Raw genomic sequence first — 11,719 nt, forward strand, 5'->3', positions numbered from 1 at the left:
GAGTGTCCCTCACGATGGTAGGGGCTGACTCTAACCTTTGGAGCAAAGGAGAGCCGAGTCCACCTACACCATCCTCCACATCCAGGTGAAGATGGGGCACTGCGTGGGTGACCAGGGACCTGGCTGTCACAGTAGGGCTCCTGGACCCCTGCGGTCTGCATGAGGCTGTCTGGAGTAGACACACGGTACTGCCACCCACCAGCAGTCCACATGGTGCCTTTGTGCAAAACAGAAAAGGTGGCCCCTTCTCGAGACTCCGACTAGTAGTCACAGAATCATCACAGTGTACTGGGTTGGTGAGAATAAGACTTTTACTGCCATTTTCTGTGACGTTATCAAATAAAAAAAATCTCTGACATCTATTAGATTATTGGAAAAGTCATGACACATTTTTGCCCAGAAAAATATGTCATGACTTTTCCGACCACGCAATACAATGTTGATGGCACCTTGTCAAGTTACGCAGTACGTAACCCGCACAGCTGCCTATGCCTTTCAGGACACACCTTCAGCTTTTGGCAGACCCTCAGTAGGGGTCAACAGTCGTGGCCTAACCACCTCTCAACACCAGGAACCTTCTACCCCATGTTGAAGTGCTCTATCACTCCTTGAGAACATAGGGCTGGTTTCACTGTTCACGCTCCAGAAATTCAAACAACCCCATGCACAGCGAACCTGGGCTTCCGCTAGGCCTGCACTAGCCGCCTACAGGGATGGCCCATGGGGCCGATACTCAGATTCAGCATTTCCCATTGGCTTTGGGCAATGTTTGAAAACCTCCAGGGAGCACGTTGCCATTTTTCTGACCTTGGTAAGAAGCCCTATTGTGTAAGATTGCATGCCATCTAGAAGGGCCCAGTTGAGCTCCAGTTCTGAAGTGTTGCCCCTGATCTGACACGCCAGCAGCCTTCTTGTCAGGGTGAGGGGATTCCACATTTGTCTTCCTGACCTCACAAAAAGTTCGCTTTCATCCTAATTTCCAACTCCAGAAAACTGGACAGCTGGTTCCATTTCTGTGGTGCCCGTGACACTTCCCATGAGTGGTCCTCTGTTCCTTTCCTGGCGGGGCCCCAGCTCCGGACCACGTGGGCTGTGAGTTTCTGCAGGCCAGGCCAGACAACAGCCCACTGGTGATTTCCACGTCTCTTCTAAGCATCTGAGCAATGCAAAGCTTGGGAGGGCTGACTGCCCACATCACCTGAGTGATGATGAGCTTGTCATCACTGGGCCAGGTTTTACTATTCTGCACACATGTTAAGTAAGCAGCTTTTAATCCTATTTCAGCGAAAATCACCTTTTCTCTCAATTCTGATAACCTTCTCATCCATTATCTTGCAGGGAACTCAGTATCATTAGGACACAGGGCAATCGGTAATTGGGTGCTACTCCTGCTGCTTGGTGGAGAATGTGTGCCTCTGTGAGGCTGGAGACAATTCAAGCTTAAAGCCCAGTTCACAGGCGTGTCATTTAGCATCCCGGGAGGGTCCCTAGGACTGGGGTAGTGCTCATTTTCCCACCTACCCATTTAAAATACCATTTGAGGATCTGATGATTTTCACCAGGAAGCTCACCACACTGCTCGTGGCCAGAGCCTTGTCTGTGCTTCTGCCCCCCAACCCAGCAAACAAAAGCGTGTCCACCTCGGGATCCCCATTAGGTCCCACCTCTCCCATTCCAGCATCTCTATCTTGCCCTCCCTTCTCCCAGACCACATTCAGGGAGCAGGGTGAGAAGAATTCTGAAGACTGTGCCCTGAAATTTGTTACAAGACACGTATACCCCCAATAGTTTCCCTTGGGTAAAGGTATTCTGGTATTTGGGATTGTTTTGAAAGTGTTGAAATAGGAGTCTCTGTCTCTCTGGCTTCCCTCCCGTCTCTGACAATCTCAGTGGCTCCAGCAATCCTCTGTCCTCTCTGGTCTCTCTTCTCATTCCCAGCATTGTCCCTTTCTCAGCTCCCTTGCTGAGGTTGGCCAGGAGACCTGGGGATAAGGAGAAGCAAGGGGCTCTGTTCAGTACCAGGGACAGCAAGCAGGCCCCACCCACTCCTCCCTGTCAGTCACACTGGGGGGTAGCTGGGAGGCCTTGTACAGGGGTGACTCCTCGAGCCTCGTTTGTAATCTAGCAGTCTCAGACCTGAATCCCTTTCGTTTCATTTTGCCAAGCCAAAGCCCTTTGACCCAAGGCTTTTTGGAAAATTGCCCCCATGTTTGCCTCTGGTCTTGTGTTGACATGAGCTGAGGAAGCTTTCCTCTCCCCTGGGCAAACAGGAGATGACTGGGGTGATGGGAGAATCTGAAATCAGATTCTCCATGCTGGGAAAGACCTTAGAGACATGCAAGGCAGCAGACTCTGGGGTAGAACTGGGCCACTCTGCACCCACAGCCGCTGTTCCCTACTTGTTGCTGACAGGCGGCTGACCCCATTTGCAGGCAGAGAGAGCAGATGAGTCTCCAAGAAAGCCCCTTCAAAGTCGGGTGGGCCCCAGGAAGACCTGCCCTGGTCCACTGGGGGAGGCCGGGAGAGGTTTCAGGCTGGGTTCCTCTCCCCCTGTAGTCCTTCTTCCACACGGTCCTGGAGAACAGCCCCCACTGCCACACCATGGTGGACAACAACCTGCGGATCACCAACTGGAACCGCAAGCTGGGCTGCAAGTGCCAGTACAAGCACATCGTGGACTGGTGCGGCTGCTCCCCCAACGACTTCAAGCCGCAGGACTTCCATCGCTTCCAGGTGAGACACCGCCTGCTAGTCCTTACACCACGCCCTCCCAGGAGCCTCTCCAGACACCTAGGGCTGAGCTGGAGGTCACCTGATCCCGGGTGGTGCCAGCCCAGCTCCTGACAGTGCCACTAAGACCAGCAGCAGCAGCGGGCATTCCCTGAGCACTTACTGCATGCCAGGGTGGTCCTGACCTCCAGGGCCATGTCTGCTCTTACCCCCACCATAGCCTTAGATGCACTGTGGAATGTGCACCAGCCTCCCTGTTCTTGGCCCACTGATGAGTACCTCTGTACAGCTGTGACAGCCAAGACTGTCTCAGGCATTGCTGAATGTTCCGGGGCGGGGGAGGGCAACTTGCCCCACGTTGAGAACCACTGATCTCTGGTGAGATCCAGGAATTTGATCTTTAATGTGCCCACATTGGGAAATTCTCACAAGTAGCCGAGTTTGTAAATCCATGCTCTGTGAATGTGAAGTCGTAACAGGAGGTAGAAATGCTGTCGTCTTCCCACTGTCTCTGTACAGCCTCGCCACAGATGGTTCTGGGCAGAGCCAAGGCAGGAAGGTGGTAGATGCTCATCTCCACGAGTCTCAAGGCTCTCTTGGTCCCAGGTCCTGCCCCAGATGACAGCCTCCTTCCACCTACGGAAGCACCGCTTGCACTCTGCCCCTCCCTCCAGGCCCCACGGTGGCTGGGAAGGAAGGGTTCTCCAGCTTCCTTCTCTCCCCCTCATCACACCCGGGTCCCAGCTGCAGAGAGCACTAACGGAAGGCCATGAAATGGTTCAGCAAATCACCCAGAGGTCACTAGAACTGCCCCGTGGAGAGAGAGTGCTGCCTCCATCCAGGACAGTAGTGCCAGGCTGATAACCCAGCTGAGGAGCGCCTGCCCCCTCACTCGGGCACATACCGAAACATCTAGGGGAGCACTTGTGCTGTTCCTGGGGTTCTTCCAACCTCCCAGCCTGTGTCCTCGGGCAGCAGCATCCTCACCTCCAGTGCAGGCTCTCGACTGGGCCCAGATCTACTGAGTCTGAATCTATAACCAGTCAGCAAGGCCCCCATGTGACCACCAGGCCATCACGTTTCATCTGCTTTGTACTAGACTGTGTGCCAAGCCCTCTGGACATGGGCTTCACTAGGGTGGATATCACCTCCATTGTGCAGGTGGGGAAGCTGAGGCACAGAAGGGGCATCTACTTGCCCATGGCCACACAGCTGATCAAGTAGTGGGCTGGGGTGGAGGAGTGTCTGCTCTGCAGCCTCTAGCTCCAGACTGGGTGTTTTCCACCAGACCCCGCTGCTGTCTGGCTTCGTGCCTATACGCCCAGGATGCACGGCAAGTGCCTCCCAACATTCGTGTTCAGGTTCACGGTTCCTACCGGTCACCTTTAGCCACTTTAAGTGAAGGCTTCAGTGGGTCTTTATTTGAGCCTTTTGGTGGCAGAGAGAGCTACCCAGGGATCTCCTCAGACCAGGTTAATTTACACATGCACTTGGGTAGCATTTTAGCTGCTTGTTGTCCATGCAGAAAGGATCTGCTGAGCAGAGTTACAGGAGGATGTCTGACCTGTTCAAAAGAAAGAACAAAGAGAAAAGAAACCCCCCCCCCACCACCACCACATTGGTAGAGGGCCAGTCACTGCCCTCGTTGCCAAGGACCTTCATCACATAGAGCAAATAGCCCAGAGCCTCTGTGTGGCCATGCCAGGGAGTGTCTCTCTACGGGCTGCTCGGGGGCGACAGCATTTGCATTCCAGCCCCAGCATCTGGGGACATTGTGGTCCCCGAGAAAGCCTCGACAACAGAGCCCACATCATGTGCTCGTGCTTTCACAATAAACAAAGATCGAGACTATGCCCCAACATCTAGAATCGAGAAGCTGCTGTGTGTAAGGAACTCGGAGTTCTTGTTCAAAGAACGATAAATATAGAAACGTGCCCTTTGGAAGACTGGGACAGGTCAGAGCATCGCAGATGGAGGAAGGACTCCAGTTCTCTGCCTCCAGAAAAGAAAGCCTTGTAGGCTTCAAGGCAGGTGGGCGCCCGGAGCAAATTTCATGGGCAGAATCATAACCAGAGATTACAGCAGCTGCTGGTGTGTGGCGGGCACTCTGCTGGCAGCGCCCCACGGTGGCTGGGAAGGAAGGGTTCTCCAGCTTCCTTCTCTCCCCCTCATCACACCCGGGTCCCAGCTGCAGAGAGCACTAACGGAAGGCCATGAAATGGTTCAGCAAATCACCCAGAGGTCACTAGAACTGCCACGTGGAGAGAGAGTGCTGCCTCCATCCAGGACAGTAGTGCCAGGCTGATAACCCAGCTGAGGAGCGCCTGCCCCCTCACTCGGGCACATACCGAAACATCTAGGGGAGCACTTGTGCTGTTCCTGGGGTTCTTCCAACCTCCCAGCCTGTGTCCTCGGGCAGCAGCATCCTCACCTCCAGTGCAGGCTCTCGACTGGGCCCAGATCTACTGAGTCTGAATCTATAACCAGTCAGCAAGGCCCCCATGTGACCACCAGGCCATCACGTTTCATCTGCTTTGTACTAGACTGTGTGCCAAGCCCTCTGGACATGGGCTTCACTAGGGTGGATATCACCTCCATTGTGCAGGTGGGGAAGCTGAGGCACAGAAGGGGCATCTACTTGCCCATGGCCACACAGCTGATCAAGTAGTGGGCTGGGGTGGAGGAGTGTCTGCTCTGCAGCCTCTAGCTCCAGACTGGGTGGTTTCCACCAGACCCCGCTGCTGGCTAGCCTCCACGGCAAGTGCCTCCCAACATTCGTGTTCAGGTTCACGGTTCCTACCGGTCACCTTTAGCCACTTTAAGTGAAGGCTTCAGTGGGTCTTTATTTGAGCCTTTTGGTGGCAGAGAGAGCTACCCAGGGATCTCCTCAGACCAGGTTAATTTACACATGCACTTGGGTAGCATTTTAGCTGCTTGTTGTCCATGCAGAAAGGATCTGCTGAGCAGAGTTACAGGAGGATGTCTGACCTGTTCAAAAGAAAGAACAAAGAGAAAAGAAACACCCCCCCCACCACCACCACATTGGTAGAGGGCCAGTCACTGCCCTCGTTGCCAAGGACCTTCATCACATAGAGCAAATAGCCCAGAGCCTCTGTGTGGCCATGCCAGGGAGTGTCTCTCTACGGGCTGCTCGGGGGCGACAGCATTTGCATTCCAGCCCCAGCATCTGGGGACATTGTGGTCCCCGAGAAAGCCTCGACAACAGAGCCCACATCATGTGCTCGTGCTTTCACAATAAACAAAGATCGAGACTATGCCCCAACATCTAGAATCGAGAAGCTGCTGTGTGTAAGGAACTCGGAGTTCTTGTTCAAAGAACGATAAATATAGAAACGTGCCCTTTGGAAGACTGGGACAGGTCAGAGCATCGCAGATGGAGGAAGGACTCCAGTTCTCTGCCTCCAGAAAAGAAAGCCTTGTAGGCTTCAAGGCAGGTGGGCGCCCGGAGCAAATTTCATGGGCAGAATCATAACCAGAGATTACAGCAGCTGCTGGTGTGTGGCGGCCACTGTGCTGACAGCCCAGATCATAGTACCCGTTCTAAGGTTGAGGAAACTGAGGCTCAGAGAGCTTGGGGGACTTGCCTGAGGATTACGCAGCTAGAAAATAGCAGAGTGAGGATTCGAACTCAGGCGGCGTGACTTTGGCAGTGCCACTGTAAAGGAACCGGGCTGACTCCATCACAGAGAGGGGTCTCAAGGAGTCACAAAGCAGAGAGGGGGTGAGACATTTAGAATAATCCCCAAACATTTCTCATCAGGGACTTCCCATTCCCTCAGTTACCCGGATCCAAGGGTCATGCACTAGAAAGAGCTCAGGCTATGGGGGGTCATCAAACTCCACACACTGAGTTGGTGCTTATCTCTTCCCCTCTGTGAGCTCAGTGTTCTCATCTGTCAGGAGGGAATAATGTACCTGCCGGCCGAACTGAGGGGAGAAGGAGAGACGTTGACGAAGGCCATGCTGTGTGTGCCACTTGTGCTCGGTGCGTTGTTGCTCTTCATCCATGGCAGGGAGTGCCGTGCCAGGCCCTCATGTGGGTCACCAGTCACACTGAGCCTTGTGAGCTCCTCGAGGGAGAGGGCTATTTCATTTGTTTCTGAGCCCTAGACCCGGAGTCAGCCACTGCCTAGTTTTGTCCGTGCGTTTCTATGGGAACATGGCGACACACCTCCATTTACCACCTTTAGTTGCTTCTGCAGGGTAGGGTCGAGTACTTTGACAGCTGTCCATTTTTAAGCACCTGATCCTTTGCTGAAAACGTGTGTCAACCCCTGCCCTAGGGCACGGCATAAAACCTGGTAGATCACAGGTGCTGAGTGTTTTATTTCTTTAACCCTCTGCCTGGAATCTTTTTATTTATTTATTTATTTATTATTTTAAGATGAGGTCTTTGGGCCCAGCAGGTGGTGTAGTTGTTAGTGCACTGGACTCGCACATGACCGACCATGGTTTGAGTCCCAGACCTAGCGGCTTGCTTTCTCACTTTCCCTCTCTCTTTCTCTCTCTGGTGAGTGCATGTGCCCTATAGCAAATTTTAAAAATAATAATAGATAAAATAAATAATTCTTTTTTTAAAAAAAATAACAAGGTCTATCAAGAACTTCCTGCCTCAGCCTTGCATCTGAGACTCCACCCTGCCCAGCTCTTCATTAGACAGGGTCTCTCTCCATTGCCCAGGCCAGCCTTGAGCTTACCTCTTGTCCCAGCATGTCCCAGTTATGGGCATTATAGGCACTCGCCACCCAGACTGCATTAGTTAGAACAGGGAATTGAACCCAGACCTCCTGTGTGGTCCCAGCCCGCCCAGCACAGTCTCAGCAGCAGGTAGTGAATCTTAATCCTGGCTCAGCCACTGACTTGCTGTGTACCCTTGGCTAAGTCCCTTCCCTCTCTGGGCCTGTTTCTTTGACAGCCTGGTTTACATCGATGGTCCTTGAACAATGGATAGTTATCTCCTGGAAAATTGGAGCATTTAGGCGTTCTTGTTTTGGAGACACATTTCTGAGCCTCATTCCCTGAGGTGTCAACTTGGTCTCAGAAAGGATCCTCAGATAGGAAGGGTTAAAAGCCACCCACATGACTCTGCCGTACAATCATCGCTGGTGACTCGCATCCTCATCAAACCTTAGTGAGCACACAGATCATTGGCAAGGCCCGATCCAGAGATTCTGCTTAGCAAAAATGGGATGTTCTTTCTGAGTCTGCAAGTGGGCTGCAGTGCCAGGAAGACAGTAGGGAGTGGTGGAGACTGCAGCAAGCTAAGGAGCCATGCTTGTCTAAAGGGACAGCTACTGTTCAGCTTTACTGGTTGTTACCATACAGGAGTGTGGGTCTGAGGTTGCCATATCTGGCATTTGAATGAAAGCCAGAAATTATGTCTGCCAACTCTTCCACTTTTTAAATGTTGTCAGCTCATTCTGTTTTGAAACTCTGCTGGCCAACTAAAATACATCTGTGGGCTATACTTGCCCCAGATTATGAGTCTACAACCTCCAGCCGATCGGTTCTGAGATCTAGTCCACCTCTACGCATCTAGGATTTAATTTATTTAACAGGCCCGTACATGGTACTACTCCGTGCCTGTCATTGATTTGTGTGCTTTACTACTCATCCAGTCCCCCTCACACTCTCCTGACCCATTTTACAGATGAGGAAACTGAGAGCAGAGGCCATGTAGTGGTAGAGCAGGAACTGAGACCCAAGGCTGGAGAGCCTTGCCCCATCCACAGGATATGCTCTCAGAGCCCCCGTCACTTGCTGATGTGGCTTTTTTTATCCCATGAGTGCAGCAGACAGCCCGGCCCACCTTCTTCGCCCGCAAGTTTGAAGCTGTGGTGAATCAGGAGATCATTGGGCAGCTGGATTATTACCTGTACGGGAACTACCCAGCAGGCACCCCCGGCCTCCGCTCCTACTGGGAGAACGTCTATGATGAGCCTGATGGCATCCACAGCCTGAGCGATGTCACACTCACCCTGTACCACTCCTTCTCCCGTCTGGGCCTCCGCCGGGCCGAGACATCGCTGCACACCGACGGGGAGAACAGCTGCAGGTGAGCCCACAGAGAGGCAGCCTGGGGGACGTGGGTGGGAGAGCCAGGAAGCAGGGAGGGGGCGAGGGGGTGGAGGAGGGACACTCTCCTCTTTAGGGGTCGCAGCATGTGCCCGTGCTTCTCTCCCTCTCTTCCTTGGTCAGAAGTTCCGCCATGAGCCCTCCTGGCATGCAGAGCATTTCTGGTCTAAGCGACCACCATGCTTTTTTCCTTGATGTTCTTAGAACACCAGATCCACTGTCGCCCTGATGACTTTCCTTGGGTTGGCTTATGCTTCACACTACATGTGTATGTCTAGAAGGAAGCTGTACGTTGCTTTATTATATGGTAGTGCATGTCTTCAAGCAAAGTGGCCATGAAGTTTCAAAGCATTGCTGCTTTCTTTTTGCTTTTCATGATAGAAACTGTCCAATATATACAAAAAGGACTGGTGCAACCCCTTGCTTCTGCCACCCAGCCCTAGCAGTCAAAACAGCCAGCCCATCTTGTCCCATCCCACCTTCGCTCAACCTCCTCCTCTTTTCATATCAGTTTGAAGCCACGCCCAGACATTCTATCCTTTCAGCCATAAATATTTTAATATGTATCTCTGAAAAAGAAGGGCTCCTTTTAAAACCTAGCCATAATGTCATGCTCACACCTAAAAATATAACCAAAAGCATATTAAGAGGCAGAACTATTGAGAAAACGTTCAGCTTCCTCCTAAAGTCATCTCACCAACCGCTAGTGGATACCAGTTGACACTTCAGAATAGAGTGTTCTAGAATAAATGGAAAGACGAGGGGAAGGTAGGAAAATAATTCAACTTGCTCCCCTCCCCTTTCCTCCCTTTCCCCGAGCCTTTTCATTTTGTGTGCCTTTTCTTCAGTCCCCCGGCACTGCGCATCGTGGATATTTACATAATTGCAACAAGGATTTGCTATCCTGTTTTCTTCAGTTGGCATTATACTATTAGCCCCCTTCTCCCATGTTTCTCTGCAGCTTCCGTAATGATAATGATCCTTTCTAATGCCGCGAGTATTCCATTGAGTGGAAATTCCAGAGTTTGCTTAATCCAGCCCTTGCTGTTGCTATTGTCAGTAATGCACCATTGTAAATAATGTTCTGATGAATACCGTTTTGCAGAAAGCTTTCTCTTTTTTTTTTTTTTTTCCACTCTCTATTCTGATTATTTCCTTAGGATAGATTTCCAGAAGCGCCTCTAATCACGCCCCTTCTCTTTCTTGTTCCCCCTTCTCCATCTCCTCCCCCTTCTCCTCCCACCTCCCCATTTAACAACATAGCAATTTTTTCTCCTTTTTTTGAGCATCTGTCTCTCTTTACTGAGCCATCCTTGTGTGTGTCTCTTTGCCTGCTCTTCTGTCTTCTCAGAGAGGGAAGAAGAAAGGAACTATTCGGTTCCCTGAAACTCCGCAGCACAGGTGGTTTCCTGCCTGGTGCCTCGTCCCTGGCTGGCGGCCCCTGGCTGGCGGGGTTTCTGCATATTACAACAGTTCGTCATGACCTCCCCGGGGTCTCCAGACTTCTCTCCCTGCATGTTCTGATGTAGCTCAAAGGTGACTAGCACAGGTCAGGAACCAGGACTGCCATTTGTACCCTGCTTCCTGGCTGTTGACCTGGGGTGAGTCATGAACCTCCTGAGCCTCAGTTTCCTCCTCTGGAAAAGGAAAGCAATAATCGTTCCATCACTAGGGTATTGTGAAATGGAAGAGATGATTGTCAAAAACCGGGTGCTGGACTGCACTGCTGGAAGCCACAAGGCCGACGCAGGTTCAGATTCCTGCAGTGGCCTAAAATACACCGGCTCACGTGGATGCCCAAGATCCTGACAAGCTAGAGGGTGGAGAAAGGAGATTACAGCACGATGAGGCCGTGTCATAGGTGCACCCCCCCACCCCGTCTTGTGCACACAGCACACTATCACACACAAAAATTGCCTTATGAATGACATAGTATTATCTCCCATTTTAGTGGTAGTTTATATACAAGGGGACTCCAAAACATTTGTGGCAAAATGGAATTAAAGCAGATATTTATTTCAGTACAACGAAATTGTGAGTTCCATGCATAGTTTTTTGTGGGGTTTTTTTGAGAGTTGGTTTTTTTTTGTTTTTTGGGGGTTTTTTGGCTATAGGATGCGTGCACTTGCCAGACCGACAGAGAGACAGAGACAGAAAGTGAGAAATCACCCCCTGGGGGCAGTGGCCATGCCGCAATCCCTTCTCCATTCTCATCTCAGGATCTTGGGCACACAAGCACACGCACCTGGTGTGAGTTTTAAGCCACCGGGTCTGGGACTCAAACCATGGTCGACTACATGGGAGTCCAGCGACATAGCATTACGCTAACTGCTGGTCCCCATGCATATTTTTTTCATCACATGAATTTCCCGTGAACTTTTTGAAGACCTCGCATACTAATGGTCATAAAAAGCTAAGAACCAAGAAAGTATAGGTTTGTCCACTGTCCAACTGCTGGTACCCATTGCCATGATGAAGCCACCAGTGGCAGTCCACAGCAAACCCCCATGTGAGGCAGGAACTGTTGCAGAAACCTCTCACAGCACAGCTCACTTACTGTCTTTCCTTTGCTCTCCTCCCCCCACTGTCACCGTATAGCCCACCTACTCCTGTCAGCAAGGGCTGTCCAGGTGCCACCTCCTTTGTGTAGCTCTGCAAGAGCTCCCCCAGCTTGCCCCACACCCACTGCCTCCCAAGCTGAAAGTAGCTCAGGACATCTCCAAGACACCCAGACCTGCAGTCGCAGTGCCTTAGAGCAAGGTCACGGACAGCGGTCTGTCCCTGTGCTAGACTGAGGCCAAAACCACTGTGTGCATCCCCAGGGCACAGCACAGAGCCTGATATGTGGGAGGCAAACATCGTTCAAGGATAGTTTTAGGTTACGCAGGTACTG

The 11,719-nt window shown here is 51.7% G+C and overlaps 1 protein-coding gene across 1 annotated transcript in view; it reads left to right on the forward strand.

The window, feature by feature from the left end:
- XYLT1 (xylosyltransferase 1) overlaps window positions 1-11,719 on the forward strand; it is a gene marked incomplete at its 5' end in the record, with an annotated part of 347,438 nt that overhangs the window by 310,468 nt on the left and 25,251 nt on the right. Inside the window, 3 exons of the mRNA XM_006146570.3 lie at window positions 1,962-1,968; window positions 2,557-2,733; window positions 8,544-8,806. Coding sequence (XP_006146632.1) covers window positions 1,962-1,968; window positions 2,557-2,733; window positions 8,544-8,806 — 447 coding nt within the window. The remainder of the gene's footprint in view (window positions 1-1,961; window positions 1,969-2,556; window positions 2,734-8,543; window positions 8,807-11,719) is intronic.

The sequence above is a fragment of the Tupaia chinensis genome, unplaced genomic scaffold (genome assembly GCF_000334495.1).
Source record: "Tupaia chinensis unplaced genomic scaffold, TupChi_1.0 Scaffold000182_1, whole genome shotgun sequence".
Classification (NCBI taxonomy): domain Eukaryota; kingdom Metazoa; phylum Chordata; class Mammalia; order Scandentia; family Tupaiidae; genus Tupaia; species Tupaia belangeri.